Source organism: Brachypodium distachyon, chromosome 1, assembly GCF_000005505.3.
Source record: "Brachypodium distachyon strain Bd21 chromosome 1, Brachypodium_distachyon_v3.0, whole genome shotgun sequence".
Taxonomy (NCBI): domain Eukaryota; kingdom Viridiplantae; phylum Streptophyta; class Magnoliopsida; order Poales; family Poaceae; genus Brachypodium; species Brachypodium distachyon.
In genome coordinates this window covers 13,364,633-13,380,590 of record NC_016131.3, presented here as the reverse complement: position 1 = coordinate 13,380,590, position 15,958 = coordinate 13,364,633, and the positions used below count along the sequence as shown (strand labels likewise).

General features: G+C 46.9%; 4 protein-coding genes across 6 annotated transcripts; 1 reads left to right on the top strand and 3 right to left on the bottom strand.

Moving 5' to 3' along the window:
* Positions 1 to 1,087: 1,087 nt before the first annotated feature.
* LOC100836086 (probable glucuronosyltransferase Os07g0694400) lies at positions 1,088 to 3,517 on the bottom strand. Its single transcript, XM_003559693.4, has 3 exons — positions 2,672 to 3,517; positions 2,084 to 2,285; positions 1,088 to 1,524 (listed from the first exon to the last, which is right to left on the bottom strand). Exons 1-3 carry the CDS (start codon positions 3,373 to 3,375, stop codon positions 1,411 to 1,413), a joined length of 1,020 nt encoding a protein of 339 aa, XP_003559741.1. The 5' UTR covers positions 3,376 to 3,517; the 3' UTR covers positions 1,088 to 1,410.
* Positions 3,518 to 5,748: 2,231 nt separating this feature from the next.
* On the top strand, positions 5,749 to 7,773 carry LOC100839978. The gene is made up of 2 exons (XM_003562351.4): positions 5,749 to 7,317; positions 7,415 to 7,773. Exon 1 carries the CDS (start codon positions 5,841 to 5,843, stop codon positions 7,290 to 7,292), a length of 1,452 nt encoding a protein of 483 aa, XP_003562399.3. The 5' UTR covers positions 5,749 to 5,840; the 3' UTR covers positions 7,293 to 7,317; positions 7,415 to 7,773.
* Positions 7,774 to 9,070: 1,297 nt separating this feature from the next.
* LOC100835471 (arogenate dehydratase/prephenate dehydratase 2, chloroplastic) lies at positions 9,071 to 11,662 on the bottom strand. 2 transcript variants are annotated; one of them, XM_003559691.4, is made up of 11 exons: positions 11,375 to 11,662; positions 11,182 to 11,246; positions 11,003 to 11,095; positions 10,718 to 10,918; positions 10,540 to 10,623; positions 10,284 to 10,379; positions 10,122 to 10,199; positions 9,944 to 10,033; positions 9,781 to 9,848; positions 9,610 to 9,691; positions 9,071 to 9,526 (listed from the first exon to the last, which is right to left on the bottom strand). In XM_003559691.4, exons 1-11 carry the CDS (start codon positions 11,541 to 11,543, stop codon positions 9,467 to 9,469), a joined length of 1,086 nt encoding a protein of 361 aa, XP_003559739.1. In that variant the 5' UTR covers positions 11,544 to 11,662; the 3' UTR covers positions 9,071 to 9,466. The 2 variants fall into 2 exon arrangements, with proteins under 2 accessions (XP_003559739.1, XP_010233523.1); XM_010235221.3 differs by having other exon boundaries at positions 9,071 to 9,529; positions 11,375 to 11,657.
* Positions 11,663 to 12,344: 682 nt separating this feature from the next.
* Positions 12,345 to 15,515, bottom strand: LOC100838967 (L-ascorbate peroxidase 2, cytosolic). Of its 2 annotated transcripts, none has more exons than XM_010235217.3 (9): positions 15,332 to 15,515; positions 15,082 to 15,256; positions 14,927 to 14,992; positions 13,759 to 13,807; positions 13,334 to 13,419; positions 13,163 to 13,242; positions 12,931 to 13,033; positions 12,757 to 12,815; positions 12,345 to 12,682 (listed from the first exon to the last, which is right to left on the bottom strand). In XM_010235217.3, exons 1-9 carry the CDS (start codon positions 15,451 to 15,453, stop codon positions 12,670 to 12,672), a joined length of 753 nt encoding a protein of 250 aa, XP_010233519.1. In that variant the 5' UTR covers positions 15,454 to 15,515; the 3' UTR covers positions 12,345 to 12,669. The 2 variants fall into 2 exon arrangements, with proteins under 2 accessions (XP_010233519.1, XP_003562395.1); XM_003562347.4 differs by having other exon boundaries at positions 12,345 to 12,659; positions 15,332 to 15,513.
* Positions 15,516 to 15,958: the final 443 nt, after the last annotated feature.

Genomic DNA, 15,958 nt, shown 5'->3' with positions numbered 1-15,958 from the left:
TGGGCCCTCGGAGGTTTTTCTAAAAATCACCCATCATAAGCGAGCAATCAGCGCTTCTTTCGGTGAAATCTTCCACCTTCGACGAAGATGGTCCCGCCGTCTTCCGAAACGAGTGGCGTAGCACGGGGCTGACACATAGGAAGTTAGGGTGGACAGTTCCGACGGCGCATGTCCGAAGCACGTCGTCTACCCCATCCGTTCAGGTGTCTTGATTGCCGCGATTCTAGGAACCGACGAAGCAGATTTTAAGGTGAAAGCAAAGCACTGACAACTTTGCCTTCCAGGCATGGAATCAAGTTAGGTTTTTCCCACGGCCGCAGAATGACAAGACTAACCCCAGGGAACCTGGATTGCGAAAAGTGGGCCCGAGGAGGTTTTTCTAAAAATCACCCATCATAAGCGAGCAATCATCGCTTCTTTCGGTGAAATCTTGCACCTTCGACGAAGTTGGTCCTGCCGTCTTTCGAAACGAGTGGGGTAGCACGGGGCTGACACATAGGAAGTTAGGGTGGACAGTTCCGACGGTGCACGTCCGAAGCACGTCGTCTACCCTATCCTTTCGGGTGCCTTGATCGCCACGATTCTAGGAATCGACGAAGCAGATTTCAAGGTTAAAGCAAAGCACTGACAACTTTGCCTTCCAGGCATGGAATCGAGTTAGGTTTTTTCCCACGGCCGCAGAATGACGAGACTAACCCCAGGGAACCTGGATTGCGAAAAGTGGGCCCGCGGAGGTTTTTCTAAAAATCACCCGTCATAAGCGAGCAATCAGCGCTTCTTTCGGTGAAATCTTCCACCTTCGACGAAGTTGGTCCCGCCGTCTTCCGAAACGAGTGGGGCAGCACGGGGCTGATAGCCCACGAATACGGTAAAAACGGCAAATTTGCTGCACCGGCCCAAAGCTGTCCAAAAACGTGTACCCGGGGTCAAGGTACCTCAAAATCAGCTGAGAATCCAAAAAAACCTGTGTTCTAGCTCACGAAAAGGCAAAACGGTGAATTTTCTACATCTGTCCGAAGCTGACCGAAAACGTGTACCTGGGGTCACGGTAACTCAAAATCGGCCGGGAACAAAAAAAAATGTGTTGTAACCCATGAAAACACTAGAGTTGGAAGTAGCACTTGTATTTTGCATCGCTATATCGATATTATTAACTAAATATTACAATTTGACGAAGTATCGACGTACTAACAAATATATCACGTAAAAACTGCAACTGAGTGGTGAGAGGATAGTAGGTGGTAGGCCGCCCGGGGGGTACATATGCTTTTGGTGAATGGTGACGCCCACGTATGGTAGTTAAGGCAAAGCTAATGGACTGGGGGATGATATGATCTTCCAGGGCCGGCCGATTTGATTCCAGCAGGCAGAACCTTGGAGTAGCAGTGATTTGGATAGAGCTAGGCTAGGCTAGATGAGCTGATCTCCACGCCACACCATGATTTCCGAGCAATCCGGATCGGGCATTCCCCTCGACTTGTTGTACTCCTCCGCAACCAGTCGTTGCATAAACTTGAACGAATCCTGCGTATATACATCATTTGTTAACAGCTTGCTAGCAGGCCACTTAAATTGAAAACGATCGACACTGGTAGTACTGATACACCTAGTGTACGTGCTAGTTATTAATCTGGATCGATAGCTCAAGCTACAATTGCGTAGGACAGTTTATAGGACAAATTAGTTAAGATAGTGCAGTGCGTGGGTGGCCTGAATTACGGCTGGCTTTGAGCATGTCCTGTCTCGTTAATTCCGGAGTACAACAGTAGGAGGACAAGCGGGGGTCCCCTGATTATGGATGGACGGTGATTGATTGATGGAGGAAAAGCTGCATGCAACGCAATGCAAATTAAGGAGGAGCACCCTACTAATTAAGTGTGGCTCCTTGATTTGCTTTGACTAGAGATACTTGCCTCCTGCATAGGCGCGTGCATGTTTAATGGTTGTCTGCTAGTGCTCTGTCTGTCCGTGCTTGTGTCTTTTTGGTTTTTATTAAAGAAGATGCTCTGTGGATCTGCATAGTTATATGAATGATTTGGATGGATCCGCTACGCAGTGCAAAGAAATTAAAGAAAAAACGGACCTGTGAGGCGTCTGGCTGGTTGATGGGGAATCGGTCCCATCTGGTGGGATCCCACAGCATGGTGCTGCGGAAGGCGAACATGTTTGGGTGCTTGTTTGAACGGGAACGGGTGCCGGTGACCGCCCACCGTGCGCAGACTGGCCCTTCCATTTCCGCTGTTGCTCCTCCTACGAGTGTCGCCACTGACCACACACCAAACGTCCTGCACGTACATACATAGCACGTGTCAGCAACAGCAATCAAGGAACTAGTACGTACTAAGATGGATTCAATTCAAGCACCAATCATCCATGCATCCATGGGTACGCTAGCTAGTGTTTCAGCTAGCTGTACGTGCATTATATTGCCGACACTCGACGACCACGGATGCATTCCATCTAGCTATGTAGCCGCATCATTTCAACATGACCATTGCATATATGGCCTACGTACTGTCCAGTCTCCACTCTCTAGCAGTAGTATTTCCCACCGACACCGACACGACACGACACGACGGAACCGGCAAATTAACATTACCTCTGTCAGCAATATATTCGACCGGCAGAGTGGCAGTTAAAGAGAGAGCCAATAGAGCTAGGTAGAACGTACCTGATTTCCCTGAGGTGTTGGAACAAGCGGTGGTCATAGACATGGTCAAGGCCGGCGAAGAGCAGCACCCCGTCGAGGCGATGCTGCTCGACGTGCCCCAGCGCCACGTTCCTCTGGTGATGCCGCTCCAGGACACCATCCGTGAAGTTGTCCTTGTATGTCAGGTGCCGGTACACGACGCCGGCGCCTCGGAGCAGCCGGGCCGTGGGCAGCGCCTCCCTGGACGGCTCCACCACCAGCCACAGCAGCGGCGGGGGCACCAGCCGCAGCGCATGCGCCGTGCGGCTCAGCCCCGCCGCGCGACGCTCCGGCTCCCACAACTCCGTGCAAGTCATCACCACCACCAGATTGCTCGTTATCATCGGCGGCTGCTGCTTCGCTGGTTGCTGCCGTGGCAGGAAATAGTTGTTGGTGTGGTTGTTGATCATGGCGGCCACGACGTCGGCCGCAGCGCTGCTCGTCCAGTTCCAGTTCCAGCTCCAGTCCCAGTCCCAATACTTGTTGTAGTGGGGCAGGACGTGATCTGAAGGCGGGGTGCTGATGAATCCCCCGATGAGGACGCCGGTGAAGAAGCAGGCAGAGGAATGCAGCATCGCTCTCCTCAGCAGCAGGGGCCGCCGCCTTATCCCCTTTCCCCGCGCCCAAGCTTTCTCCTTCTCTTTCTCTTTCTCTTTCTCTTTCTCTTTCTTGGGCGACGGCGCCATCACTCCAAACTCCAAAGTGTGATCCTTTCTTGGGTCTATGCTCTGCTATTGCTGGGTGCCTGCCTGGGTTCGGCCGAAGCCAGCTTATATACGACTGACTTCCTTTGGGTTTGGGTTCGGGTTCGGGATGCTGCTCATCTACACAGACAGTGAGACAGACATATATGCAGCAGCCAGGCGGACATGTACATGTGCGCGCTGCCCGGGTTCACAGACTCGTGTCCCACCGCAGCATCTTACTGCTACTAGTAGCTTTTTATTAATGTCAATCAAGCGCAACGCGCTCTTCCATCCATTTTGAACTCATAAATTAGTTCATCACCCCGCCACATCTCAGTCTCATCAATTAACAAACATTATAGATGCGTCGTTGCACTCACTACAAATCATCTAAATATACGTGTATATATGTATCTTTTTTCTTAAGATACGTGCGTATGCATACATGTACGAGACGTACCGGAGTATACCTTGGGCCTGCTTTTTTTTCTCAGGATTGAACTGGCTACCATCTAAGGGGGTGGCAAAGGACACATACACGTGATTCCCGAGGCTAGAGAAGGGCTTGATTGAGATGCAACAACCTAGGACATGGATGGATCATGGGCTCATCCCTCTCTCTCATGAGAGGGTTTGATCAAGATGTAGTGCATATGACATGATGTTGCCGCCAAATTGAGGAGGAAGGGGATTGAACCGGCTCGCAGCGAAAGATAGGTCGGCCGCATACGGGTGACGGGCTCCTCACTCTCTCTCGGGCTTATAGGAGGGGTTGGTCGATCCGCGCCGACAAATACATGACGCTGCCGGCAGATCGAGGAGTGGAGGGGTCGATGGGGGACAGAACGTAAGAGAGACTGAAAGATCGAGTATGTCACAGAAGAGGGTGAATGTGACCAGTTTAAAACTTTCTTCAAAATGAAGACCGAAGACTGAGGACAGTCACAGTACTTCAACAACAGGGATTACACTTAGCAATTTTAGAGTTGCAGCGGAAAGAAGAAAGATGAACAAGTTTATAGCAGCAGCAATGAAGACAAAACACAATGAATCAGTTATAGTTCAACAGAGAGTAAAAGTTGAGGAACGAAATCACCAGGACTGAAGAGACAGGGATTTGTTTTCTAAAGTTCAGATTGTTGGCACAATCCTACGTCTCCGTTGAGGGGGCTGAGTCACACAAGACTCGTGGACACACAAGCCCACCCAATCCTCTTGAGTTAAGACCAAAGTCTCGCCCAGTTCCTCGTGGCAGATCTTGAGGTGATCTCCGGACCTTCACAGACTGGTTGATAGCAAATCACAATCTTCGATTGCTCTTCAACACTGACTCCTAGCCGTCTAGGTGAAGCCAATCACCAAGAGTAACAAGTTTCAAGTGCTCGGCTAGAGCGGGGATCTCATTCTTCACGCTCAGTTCAGTTCTAAGGGTTTTATCAGGTGTTCTTCAAAACAACTCACTGGGGTTCACCACCGAACTCCTTCGGGGTGGGTCGTCTTATATAGCCTTGGCCACGGCTGATCTAGCCGTTGTGACCTGTTGGATAAAGTGATCCCTGAGACTCCAGCTCACACTTTATCACTTTGCCTCGCAACGGTTAGATTAAGTGGTCAAGCACGAAAACGACAGATTTTCAAACACATTTGAAATCAGAGTGAAGACTTCACGTGGAAGTTTCTGTGAAGCCTGAAATGCTTCATTCTTCACTCCGACGAAAAACACTCACACAGAAAATGGTTTTCGCCTAAGCTGAACATGAAGAATAGGTTTCACCTGAACCAGCTCCACACTTCAAACCCCCCTTAATAGTACGGCGTTCCTATACTCAAGTGAAGAAAACAACTACGGAAAGACCTATGAAGAATGCTACGCTTCATGTTTTTCACCGTTTTTCACTGAGTTCTTCGTACTTCAAGCCAGTACTTGTACTTCAATTTTAGGGGTCATCGATGCTGGTTAGACCAACTTTTCTGAGGAACTAAAACCTGAAACACTTCGTGTAACTCATTAGTTCCTCAATCATGTTGTCATCATTCATCAAAACCCATACAGCTGCAAGGTTTTCCTTTCAACGGATGAGGTGAGACGACATGGACAATAAAGAAAGCTTGTAGGTTACGATAGCAACAAAACATTGGCTCCTAGCTTTGTGCAAGAAATAGTTGCATATGTGCCAACAAATACAGTAGGTGGGGCACGAAGTATGTAACTCGTAGGTTAAATCTCACTCTCTGCCAAGTAGGAATGGATCGATTATTGGAATTTGAAGTTAAAAACACAAAAAGATAATCTGGATTTGATTTGGCGCAAGAGGAAGATGAAGAAGAGACAGACAAGGAAGGGACCGGAAGCCAAGGCAACCCGGCCCATGAGTCCAAATCGCACTCACAAAGGGACGGGGACGGGAGAAGCCGAGGAAGAAGCCCTAAACCAGCAGAACAAGGGAAGGGAAGAGGAAATCACCATGTCCGAGCACATCGACCTCAACACCGCCGCCGACCCCCAAACCCTAGCCCCTCCCAAGCGCGGCCGCGGCCGTCCCCGCAAGAACCCTCCGCCTCCGCCTCCGCCTCCGCCTCGGCCTCCTCCCACCACATCATCTCCCACCACGGATCCATCCCCCTTCGCCCCCAAAGACATGGTCTGGGGCAAGAAGCTCACCCACCCGGCCTGGCCAGGCGAGGTCCTCTCCGTCGCCGCCGCCGGCACCCAGCTCCTCGTTTCCTTTTTCGGCGACAAGGCCCTAGCCTGGTGCGACGCTGCAGAGGTCCGCCCCTACCAGGCCTACTTCCCCGTCGGGGAGCTCTACGATGGTGAGGCCGAAGATTTCGACGCCGCCGTCGACGCCTCCCTCCATGAGTTCTCCCGCCGCGTCCAGGCCGCCCTCACCGCCGCCGACTCCCCCACCTCCGTCAGGCGCCCCTTTGTCCCGCCCGATTTCATCTCCTCGCTCAAGGATTTGGCCGCCGATCGCTCCAGCTTCAGCAACCGGGTACAGGCTGCCATCACCGAGGCGCATCTCCGAGCCTTTGATAAGTTCAGGGGTTTTCCTGACCCCCCTGAGTTCGTCCTGGAGCTCGGCATACCCAACGAAGAAGCTTTGGCTACTCATTCCCCCATGGATGGGGTTAGCAAGGGTGCAAGAGAGGGTAACTGCAACTCGTCCACCCCGCCCAGGCGCGGTAGGAAGAGGAAGGAGGAGGTCCAGCAGCAGGACTCCGATGAGGACTGGGACCCACGCAAGAAGGGTGCCACCGACTCTGACACCGATGTAGATATGGAGCGCAAGAGGGCCTCAAGGGGCAGGGGCAGCAGTGGCGCACCGCGGGGGAGGCCGCGAGGGAGGCCTAGGAAAACAGATGCTGTAAGGGCTCCGCAGGTGAAGGATGAAGAGATGGAAGAGAAAATAGAGTATCCATCGGCCGCTGAATTGTTGCTGCAGCTTACATCGGTTGCCGCTGATCCATTCAACTTCAACGGTTATGACTCGGTGCACCTGATTTTTAGCTTCTTTTCAAAGCACAAGGACTCAGAAGTGCCGACTTCTTGTGATGATAAAGAGCTGTTGCAGGCATTGGGTGGCAAGAAGGGTAGGAAAAAGTCCGTTGGAAGTTTTACCAAGGCAGAGTGTGACATTGAGGAAGAGCAGTTGGATGTGGCGGATGGCCAGAGGGGCAGGAGGAAGTCCGCAGGCAGTATCTACTCAGCTAGAAAGGCGGAAGATTCATACTGGTGTGACATTATCATCAGTGATTTTGATGATGGAGACACATCAAGTGATTATGAAGGCCGCAAAAGGAAGCGTGTGTCTCAGAATAGGAGTGGCATTAAGAAGATGAAGGAAGAGGTGGTTCCACAGGACGAGGCTGCTGCAGATTCTCCAGATGCAAAATTGGCAGATGGTGAAGTTAAATAACTTAGGCTCCTCGGATCCCTTAGAGGTACACATAACGTGCATTTTCAATTATATACTTCCTGATTCATTTGCTCCTGCCAGCTTAGTGTACCTTTTATCAACATTACACATTATGAATACAGGGAAATGCAATATGAAGACTGGAGCAATGGAACATAAGTTTGTGTCATCGACTTAGATCTAGGAGACTCACTGCCCAGGCCATGTGAGTTATTGGGCTGGTCAGTTGGGTGAGAAAAGTTTTAGGTTCTCTCTAGTTTCATGCATTCAGAGTACTGCTTGTGTACTTGGGGCCAGAGCCTCAGAGGTAGTTTAAATTAATGTAATAGATGGTAGATGATCTCCGCCTGATGCCTCTCCTTGTTGTCTTTTATCGACTTATCGCTTTGTATTGTCTAGAAATCATTGCACAGTTGTGGATCTTTATGATATGTTGTTCTCTTAGCTTGTATTTCTAATTTTAGGCCCTAGTCCACTTCAATTTTCTCGTATGATGCAGTGCCTTCTATTTTAGTAGTTCTCTCAAGAAGTGTTTTAATTTAAATAGTTCTTGTTTCAAGAATAATATGTGTAGCATGTAAACTAATGTTTTGATCATTAGTTTTAATCTAGACAAGAATAATTCATGATAGCTCTTTCATTGAGCTAAATCTGAATTATTTTTTATGCATATCTTACGTGCCATCCGGTATTAAGTGTCATATCTATTTTTTTAGTGCTTTGCATCCCAGTTGTCCCCATGTTGAGTTCTCCATAGCCTTTCCCTAATTGCCCTTGGAGAAGCTAGGTGTTATTTTATTATTTTATTTTTATCAACTACATGCACTGTTGTGTAAGTGGAAAGTCTATGGATCATGTTTTGCCGTTTATATCTGCTCATTAGTGTCAAACAGATTTGTTGACATGGCAGTATGACCAATTTGATGTTTTTTGTTGGTGACTATAGTGTTGTCTTTGTTGATAGAATAGGAGGCTTTGTGGCTGGTCCAGGTTCAATTGCATCATCTGATAAATTCGGAGGGATTGTTCTATTTTAAAGGTGCAGATGAGTTGTGTGGTTCCTAATATAGACCTGGTAAGGGAATGCTAGAATTGAGGGACTATTATTTCGACATGCAAGTTTCTGCCTGCTGTTAAAGCAATCATCAGTAACTTGAGCACTATTTATATCTTGTGTTGACGACGATGCTAAATATACAAGGAAGTTACAAAGTGGTGGAAGAAGAGGGCCATGGAAAGCGTGGCGGAGGCGCTGGCAGAGCCACTCCTCTTCTTCCCAGATCCCTCGTAGATTGGTTCTTCGGGTGCGGTGGATGGGAGCCTTGAATTTCATCCTTGATGGAGGCTTGCTTGTTCAAAGTCTTTTCTTATTAAAACCAAATATTACATCTTATATTGTGAAAAGGAGTATTCGAGTGTTGCCCACGCAAACAAGACCATCAGTCAGATTACGCAGTTCGTCACTCATTCAGATCCTACCTCAAGTAGATCCAAACAGACGTCAAGTGAGAAATAATCTTTTACTCCGTATGAAGAAATCTAAGGTGCACATGTCATTCACAAAATCACCCATTGGTTAGGACAGAGGCCAATGTATCCAGAATTCCAGATACTCCGTGCCTGTTTTTGTTTTGATTTCTCAATGATCTCATCTACCAGAAAGCCAAAAGTAAAATATATACTAGATCGATTGTGTAGCTCACAAATGCTACGCAAATACCCAACCCAGACCACACACGTATGTTAGCAAACCCAGCCCCACTAATAAACATTGCAAATAATACAGGCATTATAGCAACCTCACACATAATTCTCGAGAGTTCAAACTATCATTGTCACTATCAAGCCAGGCAAAAACAACCAAGACTATTCTTCAACACGATATCTATCGCTATAATACAAGCCTATCATGTTACGAATTGTCAGGAAAAAAAAAATCAAGCATTCTCTTTCATACACGGAGAGACAATAAACATCTGGAGAAGTACCCCTCAGAAAGATTTAGTTTGGATATAAATGAATTATGAAGTTACAAAATGGCCAAGTGGATCTCTTCATTGTGACCGGCAAAAAGGGTTTCTCTTCCAAAGCCAAATATCGACAACCAAGGGATGATAATGTTTTTTTGTTTACTCACAAAAAAAGCACGTACTTTGAAGCAGGCGCCTGGCAATTCATGCTTCACTAACATCAGTAGGATAGCTCCCTAGAACTCTTAAAAAGGTGGCAAACTCCTGCTGCAAAAACCAAACGCGGAAACAAATTGAGCCACGGCTCCCTCATCACCAGACTGTACTACTAACCAAGAACACCATACCTTCAAGTTACTGAGAGCATTTTGAGCATTTGGATCAGCCATTGACGCCTCAAAATCTACATAGAAAAGGTAGTCGAAGTGCCTGTCTCAACAGTGTGAGAAATGGTGCCATATATACAGTTTCCATTTAACTCAAACTGGACACTGAAGGAATGACAATTTTGTACTTACTTCAGCGGCGTGGAACAATTTTCATCAGCTATACGCAGAGGCCTTTTCTTGTGTGGACGACTTTCCATCTGCACACCATATAAAATCAGATGCAGGACATACCAGTTGTCCATAAAACACGTGCGCTAAATAAATACTAAGAGCGTGACATTGTTGAAGATACCTTGGTGAGGTTGATTTTTCTCAGAGCAAATACTGCAAGTGCCTTAAAGAGTTGTCCAGGTCCTTCTTCCAGAGAGAATACAATGCTAGTCTGGGGATCATATGATGGTAGAGCAACATTTTTATTAACTTGTACTGAGAAAGGATAGGGCGATAGGAAGATTCAGTGCATCTCGCACCTTGAATGGCTTATCAGTGCGAGGAATAATGGGTTCCCGAGCCAGCATCATAAAACGGGTTACATTATCTGTGTCATCCTACATGAGGAGGTGAGTCACTGTTCAAAGAATAAGTAGAGAAGATAATCTCTCACAATTTTAGAATGAAGGGATGTGTTGTACCTGGATATTTTCTGCAAGAATATCCAGCCCATAAAGTTGAGCAGCCAATGAACTAGCGACAGCAGCGGTGTCTTGGAGATTTTGTTCAGCAATATGCTAAAAGACACATTACTTTGATTAGTGACAATAGAGTTAACTTGATGAATCACTTGAAGTTGTGAAATACGAAACAAACTTTGATAACCAAATAGTGTAGAAATCATGCTAGTCAGTGTGCCAGGAAAAATAATACTGTAATAGGAAAACAGGGTCTTACCTTGGCTGCGCCTGCTGTATCATCAACAGCTTCTCTATGATCAATGCCTAACATTGTGAGCGTTTGTTCACATTGTGCGAGAGCCTAAAAAAATTAATGAAGAGAAGAAAGAGAAATTTTAAAAAAAGTTATATGAGACATGGTATATAAAACAGCTGGGCAGACTAAGGGAACTTACTTGAGGATGGCTCATTGCACTCCGCAAGTTTTCAACCTTGACACCGCGATTGGCCAACAAGCAATGGCGAACGGCGAGTCGTACCTCGCCAACAATGTGCAGCCTATGGCGGAGCAGAAGGTCGTAGTTCCGATGTATGCTACCACCCAATGAATTCTCTAGCGGCAAAACTGCGCGATCAGCTACCCAATTTTCAACAGCCTGTTGGACAGGCAGAGGAGATGATATCATATCAGCTGGGCCTGGGCGATGACTGAAAGGCAAGGATACGGAGGAGGATGGTACCTGAAAGGCGGTCTCGAAGTACTCACAGGGCACGGTCTGGCAACTCGGGTAGGCCTTCTTAGCAGCCGCCTCGCTGTAGGCTCCCGGGCACCCCTAAAAGTTGAGTTGCATTGTTGTTGTCATCAACAACAAGTTGATCAACATAGACATCGGAGGAAGAAGAAGAAGAAGGAGCAGACCTGGTATGCGACCTTGAGTCCATCTCCGCTGGCTTCCCCCATCAGATCCGCGCTCGTAAGTGGCCCTGAATTCACGAGCAAACACACAGACACAAGCTAGATAAATACAAAAGCGAAGCGAAGTGAAGCGAAGAGAGCACCATACAAATAGAAATAGAAATTGTCCAGGGAAAAGGGTAGGAAGATGGCTTACGAGGCAGGGCGATGGCCGGATCGCGCGGCACGGGGACGGGAACGCCGGTGGAGCCATTGGTGGCCGAGGCGGAGATGGAGAGGGCGGCGCGGCGGACGCGTACGGAGGCATAGGCGGCGGCGGGGTGGTGGGTTGGTGTGGGGATCCGAAGCGAGGAGGAAGAAGCCATGCTGCTGCTGGAGCCTGGCCCTGGAGCCGTGGTGGTTGGTGACGGAGAAGCCGGGCGGCGGCTTCCCTTCCCTTCCCTTAAACAAACCAAGTAGACTAGTTGTACGGGAGGAGAGGGAGACCAACTGCCCATTCATTTTCTTTTCTTTTTCTTTTCCTTTGACCTTTTTCTTTGCATCTTAAATTCTCATACAAATGTGCCATCGTGGCTCAAGGGAAGCTGGATGTTTTCTTTTTCTACGGAAAAAACACCCCCACCTTGAGATGACCAAGTTGCTATCAGGCATTTGATCCTTAATGCGGAGACACAATCACCCCACAAATCACCCATGCCAAGCTTAGTTACGATATGCACAAAGTCTTTTGGCTTTAGACAGAATCCAACCCCACTAAAATGGTTGGTAAAAAGCCAACACCCTTCTATCGTTTAAATGTCCGTGCTCTGCTACGAAATTAAGAATTTGTGTTATACATGAGTTGTTTAAATATGTCTCTCGTATTTTTAAAATTTATGATAAATAAAAATTATGTCAAAATATTATTTTTGAAAAATACAATTACTCTTGAAAGTCATGAAAACCAATCAACCATAGTCAAAAGATCATGATACGTATAAAATGAGTCACAATTAGATGATTCCTATAGCCTTAAGTAGTTGTCTTGTTAGAATGAACTCGCGACCACCAACTCAGATCTTTACAAATGTAAACTCAAATCTTTGTGAGTGTAAAATCTTTATAAGTGTAAAAACTATTTGACAAGAAACAAAAAAAGATGCACGAATGGTCGTGAACAAACAAGCTGACACCAAGACAAAATAATTAAAACAGTGAAATTTGGTTCCAGAAATGAACCCAGCCGACAGAGGGTAAACAAATTTCCGGTTCATCTTAGACGGAGGGAACAGGTAAGTTACATAACATTTCCATCGTCCCTCCAACAATATGCTCATAGATGTCAAGCAAGCAACACAATGGAATTCCAACGTCCATCTAACCAAATCCAAACAACACATCACATGGCCTCAGGCCCACAATTTTATTCTTCTTCTTCGCCTTCATACCAACTTCATGCACCAAACCAGAATCAGCAACAACCTTCGAAGTACCCGCCAAATCTGGAAACAATCAACAAGGGGGTCTACTTTCTGACAATGTTGCGCTAGCAAGTCATTTCAATGATGCATCAACGAGAACGATGATCGTGTTACTTACCCCAACTCAGAGAGCTTCAGGTGTGCCTCAGCATAGTCAGCAAAGAAAGCATCCTCATCCTGCAACATTAACCAGCATCAAATGTCTCAGATAAGCTTATACAGTACTGGATTGGTGGGGTAGCCACCCAACAGTGAACTAGAACTACACAAGAAACCAGGATCAAGGGTGTACCGCAGCATATTTATCCACGAGTGGGCGGAAGGCCGGGTCGGACAGGAGGGTTTTGTCAGTCGGCAACTGAAGAAGGCCTTCCTTCTCGCCACTCAGGAGCTCCCTGTCAAGATATATAAACTTTCGGTTGAGGAAAAAAGAACATCATGAACAGGAAAAAACACGGAGGCAGCTTGGACTCTTATACAAATAAACAGGCCGCATGCTTTCAAAAAGCAGATATCACTCTTACTTGAAGTACGAGTTGTCAAAGATCAAAGGGTTGGCAGTCCACGCTCCCTCAAAGCCAGATCTTTCCTTGTGGCACCTTCCCTGCACATGATAATTGAAGCTGCATAAGCAGGACTCTTCAAGCCTACAAACAAGCATGACACAAATATGCTAATTGCACAATTGGACCAACCAGGGTGTGACCACCAGAAAGCGCAACAATGTCCTGGTCGCTCAAACCCATCTGAGTGGAAAATACCTGCCTGAGGTGGTCAGAGCCTGACACAATAGTAATATCAACATGTCAGCCTAGCCATATATTCAGAGATACTGCTCGGAAAATTTTAGAATTTTGGAGGTTACACAAAGCTCCCAGAAGCGGCCAAACATTTTGGTATTGGATTTGCAATATAAAGAAATGAAATAATTAGCCTCAAGAAAGTAGAGAGTGTTCTGTAATAAACTATGCCCACCATAACGTAGAAATGTCACCACTGCGTAACACTGCGAAATGCTAAACGATGATATTTTATAACATTCTTAAAAGCATTCCACCCTTGCATAAATGGTACAGTACCAAAATTAACAAAGCAATAAGACATGTTTTCACGGTTGTACCTTGGGTGGCATCAGGAAGGCGGCCTTCTGGAGGAGGCTCAGGCTTGTCCTACAAACAAAGACAACACATCGTAAAACTCCATGACTAACACTGCATGGATACACCCACACAGGGAAAGAAAACTGGTGCTACTGAGTCATTTTGCATGAAAATATATTTTAGAAAGGATCATGAGAATACGAAGACATGCAGATTCTAACTCAATCACAATCACACACAACAGTACATGTTCCTTCACGTAGCTATCATATTGATTATTATGCCCAACCAGTAGCTACTTACTAGAAAGAAGAGTGACCTACAGAAATATATAGTTTAACCAAAGGATATGAAGAGATAAACAATGTTCTCACATCTATACAGAAGAAGAAATAGGGATCAATTGGCAAGTTGGAGCACAATTATCGCGTGACACTTGGGTGCAGAGCAACTAAAGAAATGAATACAATGTTGCATAAGAAACAATGTGCACAGAAGATAGATCAACAAACGCAAGATATAATGTGAAGGGAAAGCGAACTTCCAGCCCTAAACTGACGCTGTTTACCTAAACCATAAGACATCAATAAGAAGGTATATTCCTATGTAATGTAGTTGTTAGGATATGCATGCCATACATGATTTATACCCCCAGTAGGACATAATAATCAGATTTACTTGAAGAGAACAACAACACCTCTAAACTCTCATTACCACACCTAACACATGTGTACCAGAAACTTTATGAGATACCATCTTATTTATTGTGATAGTTATAGCTTAAGAGATCAGAGTCAAATGTGGAATGGAACAAAAGAAGATAAATCTGATCCTGAGAAACAAGAAAATAGACAGAAGATGGCAACAAACTTGGCATCATGTATAAAATAACAAATAATCGCACATCGACAGATGCGACAACAATCATCTTGCACCAATCCATCACAACATACTAATTGTCTTGCATCTATCCATCAGAACATCCTAAAATAATTTCTTCTGGGCCAACTACCAATGCCAAATGGTTTCTAAAGATAAAGATAATGATGATGATGATGATGATGATGATGATACACGATAGAGAAATGGTTGGCACTACTATCTTAGGTCGCGGCAGGTAAAAGTAACGAAACAGCGGGCCCTGTAGAGAAATCGCAGTTGGGCAGGGAAATTGAAAAGTATGGTCACCTGTCTGCCCGGGTGGAATGGAACCTCAGGTCCGCCGGTCACCTCGACGGCCACGACTCCAGCGAGCTGCCACAGAGCATAAAAGGCAAAAAATAAATTTAAGAAAAGTAGAACAAATTCCAGATCTCGGCGTAGGAGAGGATGGGATCGCTGACCTGGTAGAAGTCGGCGTAGGAGAGGATGGGGAATTGGTCCTTGATGGGCTCGAGTAGCCTGACGGCGATGTCGAGGCCCGCGTTGGCGCCGTGCGCGAGCTCCGCGGGGCACTTGATGGTTCCGAAGGGGCCGCCGGTCTTGGTGGCGACGTCGAAGGTCCCCGCCGAGTGCCACCTGCAGAGAGAGAATGGTCAGATCTAGCAACTCTAGTCTAGCGAGGTCGGAAGAGAAGAGAGAAGATATACGCACGCGAGGCGCAGCATGAGAGGGGCGCAGTTCTTCTCGGCGATGAGGCCGCGGAGCTTGCGCTTGGCCTTGGCGACGGCCGTCTGGTACTCATCGGTGACTGTTGGGTAGCACTTGGCGGCCATGGCTGCGCGATGGGGAATTGAATTGAATGTGGGCGGAGAGAAAGACAGGAACAAGAGCGTTCATATATAACCGGAACCGGACGCTTCTAGTTGGGAGAGCGTGACCGCTGGATCTGGATATCGTGTGGTGGAGAGCCGTGTGGGGGTGTTTTGGGTAATTGGGGAGGGTGTGAACACGGCAGATTCCAGCGGAGAAGGTAGCACGTGGCGAGCGGTGATTGGCCCAGATCCGAATAGTTCTACCGATTTTCTATTTCTATCTATCTACGTGGGTTGGTCGTGGGTGCGGCAGTCAGAGCGGAGCCTATTTGGAAGGGACGGAGGAGGGAGGGAGTGGACAACAACGACTAGCAAACACAATGTCAAGAGAGAGGCCGCATGCATCTGTCTGGCCTGGCCGGCTACCTTATGAAATCCAACAAGCGGCCAATGGATATGCTTTACTAGTGCTAATCACCCATGTCACGAGATAATACTACTACTGTGCTATCAATGTTGCATTTCT